The 18,486-nt window shown below is 49.9% G+C and overlaps 1 protein-coding gene and 1 non-coding gene across 2 annotated transcripts in view; both read right to left on the bottom strand.

Annotated features, from left to right (window-relative positions):
• Positions 1 to 18,486, bottom strand: part of DNAH10 (dynein axonemal heavy chain 10) — a 177,268-nt gene that overhangs the window by 4,879 nt on the left and 153,903 nt on the right. The window contains exons 59-72 of the mRNA XM_037744185.1: positions 17,716 to 17,933; positions 16,443 to 16,664; positions 16,012 to 16,159; positions 14,292 to 14,571; positions 13,052 to 13,281; positions 11,922 to 12,195; positions 6,928 to 7,032; positions 6,366 to 6,520; positions 5,655 to 5,809; positions 4,125 to 4,308; positions 2,362 to 2,562; positions 1,189 to 1,398; positions 943 to 1,038; positions 151 to 322 (exon numbers count right to left, since the gene is read on the bottom strand). Of these exons, the coding sequence (XP_037600113.1) occupies positions 151 to 322; positions 943 to 1,038; positions 1,189 to 1,398; positions 2,362 to 2,562; positions 4,125 to 4,308; positions 5,655 to 5,809; positions 6,366 to 6,520; positions 6,928 to 7,032; positions 11,922 to 12,195; positions 13,052 to 13,281; positions 14,292 to 14,571; positions 16,012 to 16,159; positions 16,443 to 16,664; positions 17,716 to 17,933 (2,650 nt within the window). The remainder of the gene's footprint in view (positions 1 to 150; positions 323 to 942; positions 1,039 to 1,188; positions 1,399 to 2,361; positions 2,563 to 4,124; positions 4,309 to 5,654; positions 5,810 to 6,365; positions 6,521 to 6,927; positions 7,033 to 11,921; positions 12,196 to 13,051; positions 13,282 to 14,291; positions 14,572 to 16,011; positions 16,160 to 16,442; positions 16,665 to 17,715; positions 17,934 to 18,486) is intronic.
• On the bottom strand, positions 8,658 to 8,798 carry LOC119473600. The gene has a single exon (XR_005202807.1). It is a non-coding gene; the product is annotated as a U4 spliceosomal RNA (small nuclear RNA).

The following is an 18,486-nucleotide window of genomic DNA, read 5'->3' as shown; positions in this document are numbered from 1 at the left end:
AGCCAGGAGGCATCTGCGAGCCACCTAACAGGCTGAGCAGACCACACCTGACCAGCTGAGGAGCCCGTACCAGGAGAGGAACCAGCTGAAATGCACGGTATCCCTTAGAAAAAGCCTCGAAAATAGCTTTTTGTGTCTGAGAAATCTCACCAACAAATTTCTCCTTTTCGTCACCAGCAGGGATTTTGTAGTCCACTTCCTTGTTCCGGAAGAAGTGGAACGGCTGGAAAGTATCAAAAATGAAGTCCCCCAGGTACTCATCCATGTAGATGGTCAGGATGCGGCGATCAAAGCTGTCGATAGCCCGTCCTCCATACATGACCTGAAATTAGAGGGCCCAAGAGCCAGCCAGGGGCTCAGAACCTACTGTGCGCATCCTGGGGGCCCAGGGCCAGAGACTCGCCCAAGGTCAAGAGGCTCCTGCGGCCTGAACCTGTGGACCTGCATCATTTGTGGGGCCACTGTTCACACAAGTGTTCTGTGGCTTTGCTGGCTTCCCAAGGGACAGGGCCCAAAGCAGGAGGCAGCCCTCATGGAGTGCTGGGAGCCCCTGTGCCGCAGGCACAGTCCCCAAAACACATCGAACAAACAGCCGAAGAAGCCAGCAGCTGCTTCTGTCTTTGGAATTGATGTCACTGCCTGAGCCACATGCAGACAACCGGGAGAGCTTCCTGTGAGCTCAGCCTACGGAGCCAGGTGAGGCAAGGGTCTAGAGGACGCCTGGCCTGAATCCCCAGCCATGGATCCAGCTCAGGGAACCTCTGTGTGAACGGAGCTCACTTAGGACAAAGAACAATCGGTGAGAGTGGGGAGAATGTCACAGAGACCCAAGGAGCAGGGGCAGAAGAGGCTGGCCCTGAGGGCTCAGAGGAAAACAGGGGCATGAGGCCACAGCTCTGCAGCCCCAGAAGCACCTGCAGAAGGATCCCCAGGCACCCCTACCTCTCCAATTAGGTACTTGAGGCTGCCCCACGGGATCCTCGGGTCCCGTTGCTGAAAGGCTTTCGTTAAGTACGTGTTCAGAATTTCCATGCAGACCTTAAAAGAAGAAAACACGCTCATTATACTGAAACCACCAAGCTGTTCACGTTCTGAAAAGGCAACCCTGCTGTGGCTGAACTGGAGGAAAGTCAGGGAGGCGGCCGGCCGCCTAAGGAAGCTGTTTCCAAGGAGAGGCAGCGCCGTCACCTGGAAGTCAGACTCATTGAAGTCATAGTACACGTTCCAGCCAATCTTCCCAAACTTCCTTCTCTCCTGCACCACAGCATGGAAGAACGCCAGCACGTAGACCAGCGGCTTGAAGGCAGGGTGCGGGCACTGGTCCAACATTTCGTGAGAGATCTTGAAGTAAGTTGCCCTCATATTCAGTTTCAGCCCATTGGGCGGCTCGGTGACAACCTTCAGAAGAGAAGAAAACTAACTGTGATGGAAACGGCAGGCCCACGAGCTTCGAGGAGGGTGCAGAATGTAGGCTCTTGGCTTTCCCTTCATCTTCATGTAGCCATCTGTCCAAGACCTCCAACAGCTAAAGTCTCTTGTCCAGGGCCCAGGCTAAGAAGTGAAAGGACATGTCTAGCTCTCAGGGTCAAAGGTCTTTGACCTCCTCTGAACCATGAGATCCTTTACTATAAAATGAAAGTCAAGGCTGGGCGTGGTGGCTCACGCCTGTAATCCTATCACTTTGGGAGGCCGAGGCGGGTGGATCACGAGGTCAAGAGATCGAGACCATCCTGGTCAACATGGTGAAACCCCGTCTCTACTAAAACTACAAAAAATCAGCTGGGCATGGTGGTGCATGCCTATAATCCCAGCTACTCAGGAGGCTGAGGCAGGAGAATTGCCTGAACCCAGGAGGCGGAGGTTGCGGTGAGCCGAGATCACGCCATTGCACTCCAGCCTGGGTAACAAGAGTGAAACTCTGTCTCAAAAAAAAAAAAAAAGTCAAGTCTTCCCTCCGCCTCCCCAGAGAGAGAGGGGGGACGCAAAACCTCTCCAGAATAATTCCCTGGAGAATAAATTAAATGGGGTGTGTAAACCACCCGAAACTTCGGCTGTCAGCACTAGAGTCCTGCAGGCTGCGGGTGGGCCCATGAACTTATGAGCAGCAGCCTAGATATTGTTAGGGACACATGCAGAATTGGTAGAGACAGGCCCGGGAGTCACAGACACCAAACCCAGGACAGCGGCTCCCTCTAAAGAGAGAGAGAGGTGGGGTTGAGAAGGGTTTCAGCCACAAGGTTTCAACTGCACCCTGGGGCTCATTTCTACACACACACACGCGCCCCACCCCACCCCACAGCAAAATGGTAGTGATCTGAGAAGCTGGGTGGTGGGCATGGTGGTGTCCGTCCTGAAGCAGACCTTTAGGGACTTCTGCAGAATCCCAATGGGGAAGCCCCTGGTGGGGTCCGTGGTGAGCCACAGGCGGAAGTCTGGGTGGGGCTTGGTGATCCTCTCCAGAGACTTCTCCAGTTCTTTCAGCCACTTGACCAGGAGGTGGCAGTTCTGCAGCATGAGCCACTGCCCCCGAGCCACTGCGGTCCCCAGCAGCTGCAGGGCCACCTGCACCAGGGAGAGGGCGGAGGAGAAGGGTGAGTTGCTGCCCAAACCCAACCCGGTGCTCTTCAGAGACCCACTCCACGCCCACGGAAAGGCGATGGCCAGCTCCAGCAGAAGCCAGAAGAAAGCCAAGGATCCAGGCGCTACAGGGGGAGCCCTCAAAGAAACCATCTTTTAGAAACCCCATGGGCCCCATGGGTGCACTGAGCTGGTCACACACAGCCCAGAAGATGGGTGAGCGTTTTGCATTCATCAGCCTCCCTGGCCTGAGAAGACCCAACTTCTCCCACATGGTCACTCCTGTCCCCTGAGGCATCCTGAGCAGGGCTGCAAGAGAACAGCTAAAGCCCACCAGGAAGTAGGGACCGTCCTGGCCACTGTAGCATCTTCAGGGGCCTAGGCCTGGAAAACAATCACCATGTTCCCTCCCAAATGTAATTCAAAGCACAAACAAGCTAAACACGCACAGCAAGTCTTGGTTTCTGAAATGGCTTAAAACTTACATGAGTGCTGACGTTACAATAGCTTCTTTCAGGGTTGAGAGAGCTGGCCCGCCTCGCAGGTGCCCGGGGCTTGCCTCCTGCGCCATCCAGCATGGGTATTGCCATCCTCATCTCACCCAGGGCTTCCAGCAGCAGAGGGGCTTAGCCAGAGCCTCGCAGACAGTTCATGGCAAAGCGGGGACTGGCAGTCAGCTCCCTCTGACCCCAACACGCGTGCCTGCGACCGTCACACTTACTGACGCACAGGCTCTTCCTGCGAGCTTTGTCTCACATTGTACTGAACTTGCATAGGGAGTTCTAGCAGGAAGCATTGTGATGCAGAGAGGCAGGACCACAGCAAAGAAAGCTCACGGGCTCAGAAGGGTAGGAGGACTCACGCCCCAGTTCTGTCCCAAATGGTCCTGGGCTCAGCCTCTCTCAACCCACTCCCTTGGCCGTGTAGCTGGGGGCATAATAATCCTGATCCACAACGGGGATGTTTCAGGGACTATGGGAGGTAAGGACTGTGTGAAAGGGCTTTGGAAGCAGCACAGCCTGGGCGCTGCGGATCATGCTTGTGATCCCAACACTTTGGGAGGCTGAGGTGGGAAGATCACGTGAGCCCAGGAATTCAAGACCAGCCAGGGCAATATGGTGAGACCCCTTCTCTACAAAAAATATATATATAAAAAAAATTAGCCAGGTGACATATGCCTGTAGTCCCAGCTGCTACTGGGGAGGCTGAGGCAGGACCATTACTTGAGCTCAGGAGGTGGAGGCTGCAGTGAGTCATGTTCATACCACTGCACTCCAACCTGGGTGACAGAGGGAGACCCTGTCTCAAAAAGAAAAGAAAAAGGGGAAAGAAGAAAACAGCACAGCACCATGATCACAACACGAGGTTGTGAAGCCATAGCTATCACTGTCACCTTTCCAACACTTCATGACTGCTTCTTAGATCGGAAATGCATCCAGTTTATCTGTGGCGTGGCACACTCAGCTTAAATCCAGGTTAGCTCCTCCTTAGCAGACACCAGGGACCTCCCCTACATGGAGAGCTAGTTTCTTCCAGCCACAAATTACCTTTTCTTGACCTTGACCCATTGCAAGGAATTTGAGGCGATTTCCTCCAAAACCACTGCGCTCCGCTAATTTCATAAGATCACTGGCAGGGTCAGAGCCGGGACTCAGGATAAACACGATGGGCGAATTTGGAGTGCTCTGCTCAAAAATAGCTTCAAAGCTGATCATTGGGGGCTGCACGTACCTGGTGAAAGAAACACAGAAAACTGTCCAGGGAGGACAGCTCCAGACCACAGGCTGGTCTGATCAGCGGTCTCCTCCAGAACCTTCTGACCACCCCTCTGGGATAGCTCTTTGTAGTCTTCCCTGCTTTAGATTCCAGTTTCTACGCACGTCTCCCACCCTGATGGGCAACTCCTGGATGACAGGGACTTCTCTGCACGCCCTGCACACTTGATTCAGTCGGTTTGTGCTGAGCTGGGTGCCTCAGCTTGCCCTCCAGGTGGACCTGCCCATGGCAGCAAACCCTGAGGTTCCACACCAGCAGCTCCACAGGCGTGTCCCGGATGGTGCACATCTTGAGTTTTGAGTTTTATGTGTGGGTTTTTTTCTTCGTTTTTAAATGTAGAGATAGAATCTTACTCTGTTGCCCAGGCCTTCACTATAGGTGTGTACCACCACACCTGGCTAATTTTTTTTATTTTTTATTTTTTAGAGGCGGTGTCTTGCTATGTTGCCCAGGCTGGCCTCAAACTCCTGGCCTCAAGCGAACCTCCCGCAACAGCCTCCTGAAGCGCTGGGATTACAGGTGTGAGCCACCGCACTTGACCCAGATATGCATTTTAAAATTCATTGCCAACACAAAAATATTGGGAGATTTCAGGTAAAAATCTGAAGTCCTAGCTTCTTTCAGAGTCAGAGGACCCAGCCACTTTGGGTTCCCGACAGCACATTTTATCAGTCAGCAGGAGCTAAGGGCAGCTGCCCAGGGACCAGGACCCGGGCACCAGGACCCAGGACCAGGGACCAGCTGCCCAGGGACCAGCCCTGCTGGCTGCAAGGGTACATCTGAGCCATAGCCCCACGCTCTCTGCCCGGCCTCACACCCCATGCTAGAGCTACACTGTCCAGTGCGGTGGCCACGAGGCACACGTGGCTACTCAGCACTTAAAATGTAGCTAGCCGCAACTGAGATATGCTGTAAGTGTGAATCCAATTAGATTTTGAAGACTTAATACCCAAAAAAGCATGTAAAATGTCTCAATCGTGTTCCTATTGATTATACATTCAAATGATAATTTTAATATATTCAATTAAATAAAACACGTTATTACAATTAATTGCGCCCATTTCTTTTCTAATGTAGCTACTAGAACTTTTGAAACTGCATATGTGGCTCACATCAAATTTCTTGCAAATAGCGCTGTTCTAGAATACTGAAGAATTCTAGAATATTGGCTATCAAATATTGCACAGACAGGGTGACAGCTGTCTCGGGAGCTGGTCAGCCTGCGTGCTCTGAGTCCAAGGTGGGAGGATGCTAGAGAGTCCACCCCACGGAAAGTGGCAAATCAACAAAATGACACTTACTTCTCCCCCATCGTTACAGTCACATAGTCAGTCACTGCCCGATAGACCCGATCCACACGGAAACAGCGCAAAATGAGCAACTTCTGGAAAGGGGTGAGGTTCTTATCGTAACCCAAGGGGAATGGAAACTGCTCCAATGAATCCAGGTCATACCACTGGGAAAAGCAAAGAATATTCATGGCGCCATCAACTCAGAAATGACAGAGGTCCCCATTTGTGTGTGAAGGTGGCAAAAGCCATCGGAAAGGGATGAGAATCTATAGGTGTAGAACTGAAGGCACCTGGTCAGATCTGTCATTCCCCACCCCCAAAGACTATGAAATTCAGAAAGGAAGGAACTGAGTCTTATTCACCGAGTCCCCAGTGCCCATCAAGGGACATGGTACATGGTAGATACCCATAACTATTTCTTGGATGGATGGGTGGGTAGGTGGATGGATAGGTGGGTGCATGGGTGGGTGGATGGATGGGTGGGTGGGTGGATGGATGGACGGATGGAAGGATGGGTTGACAGGTAGATGGTTGGATCTCCCATACACCTAGCTGAATTAGCCAAGGGAGAATTCCAACCAGGGAGTTAGAGGGCATTGATCACACACTGAATGGATGACTCGAAGGAGTGTCTTCTTTGAAGGAGTTGGGCCACAGTTCAGGTTTGGAGATTGTGGACATGTGGGAAAGAAGAGGAGGAGAAAGGGAACGTGTGCTCACCTCCTGCCAGACATTCTGATTATTCTCCACGTCATCAGGAAGTTGCCCGAAGTTGTCTGAAAACATTTCTGATAAAAGAACGATATCTTCCCATCCTTGGTCGGACAGCCAAGTGCAGGGCTTTTTTCTTTTGCTTTTCTCCAGGGAAATGTTTCCTAATCACAACAGAAGAGAAGCAAACAGCCATTGCGCTGCTGACACAAAGCAAGCAACTCTGCTTTGACTTCTCTCACTTTTGGAAAAAGTCCACTTCTCAAGGAGACTGGAAAGAGGAAGTGGCCTGGGCTTGCCCTTGTCACCGCCAGCGACACCAACCCGGCGCTCACTGCAGCATCCAGCTTCCAGCCTCAGGGTGGCCCCGAGACAGAGGCTGGCTGCTCCGAGTTCAACCAGAACCACTTCTGAGGCTGGAATGCTCAACTGGAATAATGAAAAATGCAGTGCTGTTGGAAGCCAAGTTTTAAGGAGAATTTTTGTTCTTGTTTGTTTTAATGGACAAACTTATATACATGTATCGTGTGGGCAAGGAGACAGGAAGAATGAGGCTAGGCAAATTCATTACCTTTCAAAAAGAAATCTAATTCTTCTTGAGGGACTCTCCCTTCTGCTTGTTCTATCTTGATGGTCATATTAAAGGAAAAGAGTAGTTTGTGCCTCTCAAACAGCCCTGGAGGGAAACATCAGGTGAGTATTGATTTCTTAAAATTCACTTTAAAAAACTGAGTTTCTTATGCCCACTGTGCTTAAATGTAAGTGAAATAAAATGAAACACTCAAACTGGGTATGGGTGCATTTAGCCCTCTTTGCACCTCATGTCCACAAACATCTAAGTGCAGAAAACATGAGCTCAACTCCAGGTCATGCCCAAGTGCAGTCTGCAGTGACATGCTCCTGTATGTAACGGAAATGGCTGTGACTACAGGAGGCACAATCACACCGTCCTGGGAAGAGGAAAAGCCAGTGAGGGCTGGTACAGAAGGGACACAGAGCCACACTCTCAACTGAAGGCGGGCTGTTTGCCTGACTCCAGTGTGCGTGCCTGTCTATTAGGGTCTGGAAGAAGTGTTGGCAAACTTTCTACAAAGGGCCAGATAGTAAATATTTTTGGCTTTGGAAGCTAGATGGTCTCTGTCATAACCACTCAACTCTGCCATTGTAGTACAAAGGCAACCACAGACAACATGTATACAAATGGATATGGCCCTGTTCCAATAAAACTTTATTTACAAACGCAGGCAGTGGGCCAGATTTGGATGCTGGCTGGGGGTCTGCCAACCTCTGTTGCAGAGGATGCACACTCCATCAACAGACTCTTTATTGATGGATGCAAAATACCAGCTTTCTTCTTTTTTGCTTTTTAACAGAAGACATGTGTTCCTGGGAAAAAAAAATGTGAAAGTCAAAATTTGTGATTTGAATTCTACTTTATAGGTGTACAAAGTATTGACTGTATTGGAGACAGGGTCTTTAGAGAGCTGTTTAAGTTCAAATGAGGCCATTAGGGTGGGTGCAGTCCAACCTCACTGGTGTCCTTATACGAGGAGGAAGTTTGGACACACAGAGACGCCAGGGATTTGCAAACAGAGAAGATGGACCCTGTGCGGACACAGCTTCGAGACAGCCTCCTACAAGCCAAGGGGAGCGTCCTAAGGAGAAAGGAAATCTATTCACCTTGATTTTGGATTTCCGGCCTCCAAGACTATGAGAAAATAAATTTCTGTTGCTTAAGCCACCCGGTCAGTGGTATTTTGTTACGGTGGGCATGGCAAACTAATACAAGCACTGGTGCATGTGAAATACCACTGTCAGGAAGTACAGTATCTCAGCACAAGAGGACTGGGGGGGACACGGGCGTGCCTTACCCACCCTCTGCTTTCTAGAGGTCACTCTACAGACCCCTGGTTAAAAATGGCCATTCTGAGTTTATCCCAACTCCCTTCCAAAAACCAACTGAAATGGTGATTTTTTTTTTTTTTTTTTAAGATGGGGTCTCGCTCTGTTGCCAGGCTGGAGTGCAATGGTGCAATCTTGGCTCACTGCAACCTCCAACTCCAGAGTTCAAGTGATTCTTCCACCTCAGCCTCCCGAGAGCTGGGACTACAGGCACATGCTATCACGCCCAGTTAATTTTTGTATTTTTAGTAAAGACGGGGTTTCACCATGTTAGCCAGGATGTCTTCATCTCTTGACCTTGTGATCCGCCTGCCTCAGCCTTCCAAAGTGCTGGGATTACAGGCGTGAGCCACCGCGCCAGGCCTAATGGTGAGTTGTTTTTCTTTTTTTATAATTCAGTCTCCATAGAGACCGCCAAAAATTGCCAACGCCGACTATATTTCAAGTCATCATGGCGGGGTATTGGGAAAAGTTTTCAATTAGCAATAATCGCACCTCGGATGAACCTCATTGGCTATGATACTGCCACTGCGCAAAGCTAATGGTGAGTTTTTTAAAAAGGTATACGCTCCCAGAAAATTGGAGAAAAGACAACAGCAATAAAATTTTGCAAGCTAGGCCAGGCGCAGTGGCTCACACCTGTAATCCCAGCACTTTGGGAGGCCAAGGTGGGCAGATCACTTAAGGTCAGGAGTTCAAGACCACCCTGGCCAACATGGCAAAACCCTGTCTCTACTAAGAATACAAAAAATTAGCCGGTGTGGTGGCGGGCACCTGTAGTCCCAGCTACTCAGTAGGCTGAGGCAGGAGAATTACTTGAACCCAGGAGGCAAATGTTGCAGTGCGCTATGATCGCACCACTGCACTCCAGCCTGGGTGACAGAGCAACACTCTGTCTCAAAAAAAATAAATAAATAAATTCCAAGCTACAGACAGATGGACAAGTGATAACTGATTCAGCAGAGCTGAGAAAGTTGACTCTCACATGAGGAGGAGATGAAGCTGAGATGCATACCACAGAACACATCAAAAGCTCAGGAACTGGCAGTACCAGATCCTTTGGAAGTGTGGGTGAATACAGGCTAAAAACAGGAAGATGGGTGGACAACTTGTTTGACAAGCAGTCAGATCCCAGATCCCCTCACCCCATGCTGCTAGGCAACTGCCTGCCCTACCCAAATGAACTGTGAAAAAGATAAAACAGGGTCTCTACACTGGGGAACACCAGGCATAGTTGAGGGAAAACCATACTGAAAATATGGCTTTCAGTGAAAGTTTTCATAATAAATGTTGAAATTGACAGCCTTCTTTATCACATGGTTCCAAGAAGGTTGGCAGCCAGGATTACATACTCTAGGAAAAGGCTGAAGACTCTTCACTGGGGAATCCTAAAGTCTCATGAGAAAAGAACTACAGTATTGGCATCTGGGAGGTCCCCCAATGACACACCACAGAGACGCGAGCCGCAAAATTCAGACTACGGGAAGCAACCCAACGACCATGCAGGTTTCTTCCACAAATAAATGCAAAGGGTGGGGCAGACACGGTGGCTTATGCTTCTAATCCCAGCACTTTGGGAGGCCAAGGCAGGAGGATATCTTCAGCCCAGGAGTTCAAGACCAGCCTGGGCAACATGGCAAGACTACTGTCTCCACAAAAAAAAAAAAAATTAGCCAGGCATGGTGGCGTGCACCTGTAGTCCCAGTCACTGAGGAAGCTGAGGTGGGAGGATTGCTTGAGCCTGGGAGATGGAGGTTGCAGTAAGCTGTGACTGTGCTACTGCACTCCATCCTGGGCATCAGAGCTAGACTCTGATTTCTGTTGCTTAAGCCTCCCGAGTAGCTGGGATTACAGGTGTGTGCCACCACGCCCAGGTAATTTTTGTATTTTTAGTAGAAATGGGATTTTACTATGTTGGCCAGGATGGTCTTGACCTTTGGACCTTGTGATCAACCCACCTCGGCCTCCCAAAGTACTGGGATTACAGGTGTGAGCCACCGTGCCTGGCCCCTGAGGTCCTCATTTAAACAAATGTGAACTATGACATAGACAAATGGGAACATTTGAAAACTAGGTATATGATGATATTAAGAAATAATTAATTTGGGGGTATGATAATGGCTTCATGTCTATGTTTTGAGATAGAATCCTTCTATGTCAGAGCAGGGATGGGCAAACCACAAGCCAGGGGCCAAAGCCAGCCTCTGCCTGTTTTTGCTAATAAAGTTTTACTGGAACACAGCCATGGCCATTCACTTCCATATTGTCCAATGGTTGCTTTTGTGCTACGATGGCAGAAGTGAGTAGTTGTGGCAGAAATCACTTAGCTTTCAAAGCCTAAAATACCTACTATCTGACCCTTTACAGAAAGTTTGCTGACCTGTGTTTTAGAGATACAAACTAACATACTTACAGATAAGTGATTTGAATATGAAGCAAATTTTCAACATAATCTGTGTTGATGGAAAACCCTGTTACATATAAACAAACCCAGAGCTGACCGTTGCCAGGTGAAGGGTGTGAAGAGGATCACAACAATATTCTCTTCTGTATATGTTTTCCATAATAAAAATTTTTTTAAAAAAATCAATCATGTAGGGGTTGAAATATACTGTAGTCACTTCGGAAAACAGTTTGGCAGTTCCTCAAAACTTAAACCTAGGATTTTCTATGACCCAGCAATTCCCTTCCTAGATATGCCCCCAAAAGAATTAAAACCACACATTCACACAAAAACCTGTGCGAATATGTTCACAGCAGCATTGTCTTAACAGCAAAAAAGCGAAACAACCCAAATGCCCATCAAGTGATGGGTGGGTAAACACAGAGTGCTCTGTCTATACGTGGGAGATGAGTCAGCCATAGAAAGTAATGACCCATGCAGCAACACGGATGAGCCTTGAAGTCATGATGCGGAGTGAAAGCAGCCAGTCATGAAAAGTCACATACCGTATGACTCCATTGACATGCAGTGCCCAGAACGAGTAAATCCACACAGACGGAACACAGAGTGGTGGCTGCCAGGGACCAGGAGCCGGGGACAGGGAAGGACTGCTAATGAGTATGGGATTTCATTTTGGGGCTGGGGAAATGTTCCAGAGCGAGAGTAGTGTTGGCTGTACAGCTCTATGAATATGCCATGAATCATGGAATTGCACATTTTTAAATGGTCAATTTATGGCATGTAAATTGTATCTCAACAAAGCTGCTAACTTAAAATTTGGTGCTTTAAACATTCTTCCTGTAACATGAATCGTCACACTTAAGAATGCCATCCAGAGCTGAGCAAGATGGCTCACACCTCGTAACCCTAGCACTTTGGGAGGCCGAGGTGGGTGGATCGTTTGAGCTCAGGAGTTCTAGACCAGCCTGGGCAACACAGTGAAACCCCATCTCTACAAAATATACCAAAATTAGCTGCATATAGCAGCATGCCCTGTAGTCCCAGCTACTCTGGAGGCTGAGGTGGGAGGATCACCTGAGCCCAGGAGGTAGGGTACCACTGCATCCAGCCTGGGTGATGGAGCAAGACCCTATTTCAAAAAAAAAAAAAAAAAAAAATGCCATTTGGTAAGTTTCCATTTTCACCGACCAAGTTTCCTTAAAGCCACATCTGGTACACCAAACTTGCCACACTTGTCCTCCTCTTCGGGGAGGGCTCACCCGTGCAGCCGTAGTTATAGATGTTGAAGGTCAGCGTGTCCATGATATTCTTCAGGCGTTTCATGAGAATGGAATCAGGCAGTGACTTCTTCAGTGACAGTCCGAAGACCTCTAAGAAGGCGATCAGGGAGTACTGGCACATGGCATTCACCAGGGCCATCTCGGACAGCACAAAGAACAGGATGGCCCCCCTCCTGGCTGCTGGCCGGTAGCCGTCCCGCAGCCTGTCAATGTCCAAGGCCGTCTTCTCCGCTAGCTTGAGTTTCTCTGAGACCTGAAGAAAAGAACAAGTGACCCTGGACACAGGAAGGCTGAGAAGTGGGCAGAGGGCAGGAGGGGAGGGGACAGCAGAGAGGTATGTGCAATGCTCCAGGGCTTTGAAAGCATCCAGGGACTGCAGGGGAGCGAGGGTCCACCCTCTTGTAGGATGAGGTGGCTATCTGTGGCTGACGCCCCTGCACCTATGGCCCCTTCCTCTAGTAATGCTGCTTGTAAGTCTCCAAGTACTGCCCTCTCCCTTTTCATCCCATATATGGGGTTCCATCCCTGACACCAGGAGAAGACCATGTGACCCAGGCCCAGCCAACTTGAGCCTAGCATCCCCAAGCTCCCAGGACTGGTTTGGAGTAGAAACGACTTCAGCGACTCTTGGGACCTTCACAGTAGGAACAGGAAGATTCTCACTTATCCCTTTGGGTTTGGACCTGAGAGGACGTGAGGCCAGACCAGTCTTATGACCATGTGGGGAGCTGGCAGAGAATCAAGCCAACCCAGTAGAAAGCCCAGCCCAGAAATGGAGAGGAATCAAGTCCTCCTGGGATTTTTGAAGTCCTAGATCCAACCCTACCTGAAGCTATCTCTGGACTTTTCAGCTTTCTCAGCAGATAACTTCCCTGTTGACTTAAGCCAGGCAGGGCTGGGTTTTCTATCACTCTCAAGAGACTGACCATGCCCCAGGGACGCTGGGAACACCTTTAGGGCTCTCCTCCCCACAGCACATCCCAACAGAGGTGGCTTTTTATCCCTGAGATCACAGAGCTGTTTTCTTATTGAATAGAAAAGGAAATGGACGCTCCAAGGGCGCATGCAGGCCCTGCCTGGCTCAGGGCCTTTTCTGCTGTGGTTGCTACCTCTGTTGCCTTGGATTTGGTCTCCTCCAGGGTGTGCACCAGGTCCACGTTGTCCAGCATGTTCCCGGTGGACGTGGCCAGCTCCCGAAGGAGGGAATCTTCCAGGTCCTTGAGCAGATTCTTGTTCTCGCTGGTCTCCTGGATGAGGTGCTCCCGCTGCTCCTCCAGCTCCCGCCTCTCATAAGCCACCAGCACGCTCAGCAGCTGGTCCTCTAGGCCCTTCAGTGTGACTGTGGGGGACAGCGAGAGGCCCTCACCACCTGCAGCCCGACAAGCTGGTCACTGTCTCTCCCCCTGCCCTGCTGTGATGGGACAAGCTCAGCGTGGGTCTCAGCCAGCATGTCAGAGGCATGAGGATTCATCACCCACCAAAGTCACTCTACAGCAGCACGGTGGCAGACACAGAGCAAAATAGCAACGCTGTGGTGCAGAGTGGTGGACAAAAAGAAAAAACGCACTGAAAGAAAACCCAGGCTTCCACAGATTAGGGGCCATAGTTCAAAGTACACCCAGACCTGGCACAGTGGTTCATGCCTGTAATCCCAGTACTTTGGGAGGCAGAGGTGGCAGGATCACTTGAGCCCAGAAGTTTGAGACCAGACTAGGAAACACAGAGAAACCTCATCTGAGAAAAGGGAAAGGAAGGGGAGGGAGAAAGGGAAGGAAGGAATGAAGGAAGGAAAGGAAGGAAGGGAAGGGAGGGGAAGGCAAAGGAAAGAGAGAAAAATAGAAATATAGACAAAGAAAGAAAAAAGAAGAAAGAAGAAAGAAAGAAGAAAGAAAGAAAGAAAGAGAAAAGAAAAAAGGAAGGAAAGTAGGTCATACAAATCAAATCAATGTGTTTAAGCAGGTGCATGACAACCTTAGAGAATGTGAGAGATAACATCCAATTTCTATCAGAATTCAACTTGCAGGAAGAATAAAAATTCAAAATCACAACCTGTATTTTAAATCCACGAATACAGAGTAACTTCCTGCCCCCACAGACAGAGGTCCCACCCTATTCCACGTGTGAACACATGAGCCCATGGCCTGGTCTCAGGGTGCCTCCAGACATGTAACTCATGGCCCCACACCTTCTAAGTGGTACCTAATCATTAAGAGCCGACTAGTCCAGATGTGCCTATGAGAATGATCTGGGGTCACTGAGTGAAATTACATCCCATGAAAGTCTTGATCTCAGATTGTGGTCTCCATAATAACCACCTTAATAAACAATGGAGGTTCTACACATTCTTACCTGTGTAATTGATCACCATGGCTTTCCCAAACACGGATGGGGAATATCTGGGATTGGCCAGCTTGGTGTTTAGATACAGTCTGAAATTTGAATCATAGTCAACTTCCTTGTCTCCCAGGATGATAAACTGCCGTCCTTGGGAGACTTTTATATTTTTTTCTAAGACGTTATCAATCACAGGATCGATGTATTCATCAACATCGTGGAACAGGAAAGGGGTCCCGTACTTTATGGACATCTCCAGCTGCTTGAGGAAGTCAGGGTCGTTAAAGGAAGCGACCTGGAAGAGAGAGGAGGCAGATGCAGAAACCCAGCATGTTTAACTGCGGCCCTGCCAAATATAACCAGGGAAGGGCTTGGAAGTGAGAAGTAGATGAGCCAGGAACTTGGAGGGGCCAGAGGTGGAAAGAAGGGAGCAGCGAGGGGTAGATAACATGTACACACCACGAGGTCCAAGCTCAACGCAGGATCTTGCTCAAACAGGGTGGAGAGGAAAGGAAGAGGATTCCTCAGCCCCTCTCCCTGTAAGCTAGAACCCCTCCCCTTTGAGAGACAGGGTAGGCATTGGAATTGGGCTAGGAGCAGGCTGACAATTTCAGCGCTCCCTGGCAGGCTGAGGGAAGAGGGAGTCTAGGAAAGTTCCTGCCCTCACAGTGTTTGCTCCACGATAGCTACATGTGTTCCCCTGACCTTGGAACACAATGGGCTTCCCCTAACAGCATGAAAATACCTGGGATCAAGGACCAGAAAAAATAAGGAAAAGCTAAAACCGAAAATCATTAATTTGTTCATTAGTTCAGCAAAAAGTGATTGGGATGCCCCAGCAATTCCACTCCTAGGTATCAACCCAAGAGAAATGAAAACATGTGTCCATGTAAAAATGCGCACACCAATGTTCACAGCGGCATTCTTCAAACACCCAAAAAGTGGGAACAGCCCAGCTGCCCCTCAGTGAGTGGCTGGGTATACACAATGTGTTCTATTCACACACCGGAACAGAATGCAGCCCGAGGAAGGAATGGCGCACTGACCACGCTGCAGCAAGCGCGGACCTTGAAGACATCATGCTGAGTGAAAGGCGCCAGAACAAAAGGCCATATAGTGTCTGATTCCAATCCTAGCCAATGTCCAGAAGAGGCAGATTCACGACAGAAAGAAGATGAGTGGCTGCCGGGGCCTCGCGGAGGGAGAAATGGAGGGACTGGAGGGGTGATGCTAAAGGATGTAGCATGTCTTTTGGGGATAATAAAAATGTTCTAAAATTGACTCTGGTGATTGGTATACAACTCTGTAAACATACTCAAACTCACACTGAGTTGTGTGCTTTCGGTGGAGGAATGCTGTGGTGTGTGAATTCTATCGCATCAAGCTATTACTCTCACCTCTCCTCACTGCGTCCCTGTCCCCCACCTCAGCTGCAAAGAACAGTGACCGAGCACCCAGACCACAAGCCCCACACTGGGCGGAGGAACACGAGGCTGAGAAAAGCAGGACCTTCGCCTCCAGGGTACAGAGTTCAAGGTGGTTCCAGCTGCCCGGGCAGCCCCAAGGGGCGGAGGCGGAGGCGGAGGCGGGAGGAGGGCTCCGCATGGGGTCAGGGTGGGAGCATTTATAGCCCGGCTTCAAGGAGGATAGGGGCTGCCAGGTACAGAGGCAGGAGGAACCCTCTCCAGAGAACGGGCAGCGGGGGCAGATGCCACCCCAGGAGGAGCCGCTGTACCCGCAGATTATTCTTCTCCTCTTTTCTCTTGATCCAGTTGAGGGCCTGCTGCTGGGGGTCAATGCAGAGAGGGAAGCGGCTGGCCCTGGTGGTGAGGATGCCATTCTGAACAGACAGCTCATCGGGGGGAAGGCCCTGGGACCCCCACCTGGAAGAAACAGCCATTGGGAAATGCATTTTTCTCACCAATTTGTGAGCCAAGGGCTAAGGGTGGCAGGACTGGCCTTCCAGAACAATCTTCCCATCTCCAGGCTGCACAAGCCTCCTTGCACTCCAGAGAGAACCACTCCAGACTGCGTCTGCAGCTCCTCCCGCCACTTCCAGGCAGTCAAGCCAGCTACGGTCCTGGCGACGACCCCAGGCCATCGCCTCCTTCCAGGGTGACACCCACGTAGACCCCCTCCCTCCTGCTGGCTCAGGGCGACACACACCTGCTGATCTCAACGTCATCCGTGAGCAGGCTTTCCAGCCGGAAAGGCTGGCTCAGGGGGATCTCCCGCTCCAGCAGGTCATTTTGCCAAATCTGATGAACCATCTCGTCTCGGAACTCCCAGGTGAAGGCTCCCTCGTAGCTCAGGAAAGCTGCGCACAGCAGGCAGTCCCCTAGCAGCTTCACGCGCCGGTGCATCAGCTCATCCAAGTCATTCAGCCACCTGGCACCAGAGGAGAGGGAGGCTGCCGTGAGTAGTTTACCTTCCGGCCACAACCAAAGGAGCATTCCAGAAGAGGCAACTCGACGCCTTGCTAACGGGGCTAGCCAGACAGAAACATTTTTTTGAGATACTCTTTCCTCGTGAGGAACAGAGACCAACAGCTCATCTTGCAATCCCCACCCCAGTGAACCTGGCGTTTGGAGCCAGTGTCAAGCAGGGGCCCGGGAAAGGATTTCGGTCTTTATTAAGCAGTAATCCCACGGTGTGGATCATATTAAGTAGCAATCACATTGTGAGGATCACATTAAGTAGTAATCACATTGTTTCCGAAGCCTTAATCAAAGGCATATAAACCAGCCCGGCAGAGCTAACAAGTTCTGGCTTCACTCGAGGACTGAATTCCACCCAAGATAAAAGCAAGCATCTGTTTCATTTGGCCTCTTCCAGCACATGCCCCAGGACTTAGGTTTAGAAATATTGAAAACTATGTGTTTCCCACATGCAGACAACATTTGTCAGTGTTTTCCACACCACATTTACAGATGCCAGGTTCAAAACTGCTGCCCTATTTGGTGAATAAGCTGTGGCCAAGCGGTCTTGCCCACGAATATCATAGCCCCATCACTTCTTCAGATTGAAGCCCAGGACTGAACAAACCACTGGAACCCTTGGAAGGCATCTGTGCAGTGACAGAGATGGGCTTCTCCCACAGACTCTTCTAGAAAGAACCCAGGGGTTAAAGGTCACCAAGAAGCAAACACTCCCAAAACCCAGAGCACCTTGCTGAATGCTATGGATGTCTCCCTATCTCCACAGCTGCACTCCCACCTCAACCCCGAGTAATTAGTAAATAACACTCAGTACCTAATAAAAGCAAGACTCTATAAAATAGCCATTAGCCGCCATAAACATGATAATAGTGAAATAAGACCTGGTCACATGGTTTTCACATTAAAAACACAACATGAGATAAAGAATCAACATGGCGAGAAACTCTGTGGGTGACGTCCATTTACAAACCACAACAGGGGGGCTCGTGAGCCGCGCTGACCTGATGTTTTCTGACCCCAGGCCCGAGATGAGTTTGTCGGCAGCAATCAGCCGCCTCTCCATGATCTCGGCTTCTTCCTGCAGCTTCTGCTTCTCCAGTATGGCGGCCTCGTATTTGGCACCCAACGTTTCCAGCTCTTTCTGAATTGCTGCCAACTCATTCTGGATCCTTTCCAGCTCCCGTTTAGTGAGGTAAAAATTCCGCTCCAGCCTGGCCACCTAAGTGAAGACCATTTGCAAAAAGATGGGGACAAGGACCACGGTGGGGCCGGGATCCAACGGCCTCCAACCAGGCCACATGTCCAAACCGCTCTAATGGTGTCTTCCATAAATATCAAACAGTCCCATTAATTAAGATTGATGACACGTGGCTTCTTAGTTTCTTCAACTGTTTGCTGCAAAAACTCTATGTCCTTTTAGAAGATACCTGACACCCAAGTTATCATATGGTTTTACTTTCATGCGTACTGAGGCCACAGTAAGATGACACTGTGGTTCTAAGTCAAAAACGCAGAAGAATTGGCTGGTCGAGGTGGCTCACACCTGTAATCCCAGCACTTTGGGAGTCTGAGGCGGGCAGATCACAAGGTCAGGAGTTCAAGGCCAGGCTGGCCAGTGCGGCGAAACCCCATCTCTACTAAGAATACAAAAATCAGCCAGGCATGGTGGCATGCACCTGTAGTCCCAGCTACTTGGGAGGCTGAGGCAGAAGAATTGCTTGAACCCTGGAGGCGGAGGTTGCAGTGAGCTGAGATCACGCCACTGCACTCCA

The sequence above is a fragment of the Cebus imitator genome, unplaced genomic scaffold (assembly GCF_001604975.1).
Source record: "Cebus imitator isolate Cc_AM_T3 unplaced genomic scaffold, Cebus_imitator-1.0 Scaffold169, whole genome shotgun sequence".
Lineage (NCBI taxonomy): Eukaryota > Metazoa > Chordata > Mammalia > Primates > Cebidae > Cebus > Cebus imitator.
The sequence above is the reverse complement of the archived record's forward strand: the minus strand, read 5'-3'. Positions and strand labels throughout refer to the sequence as shown.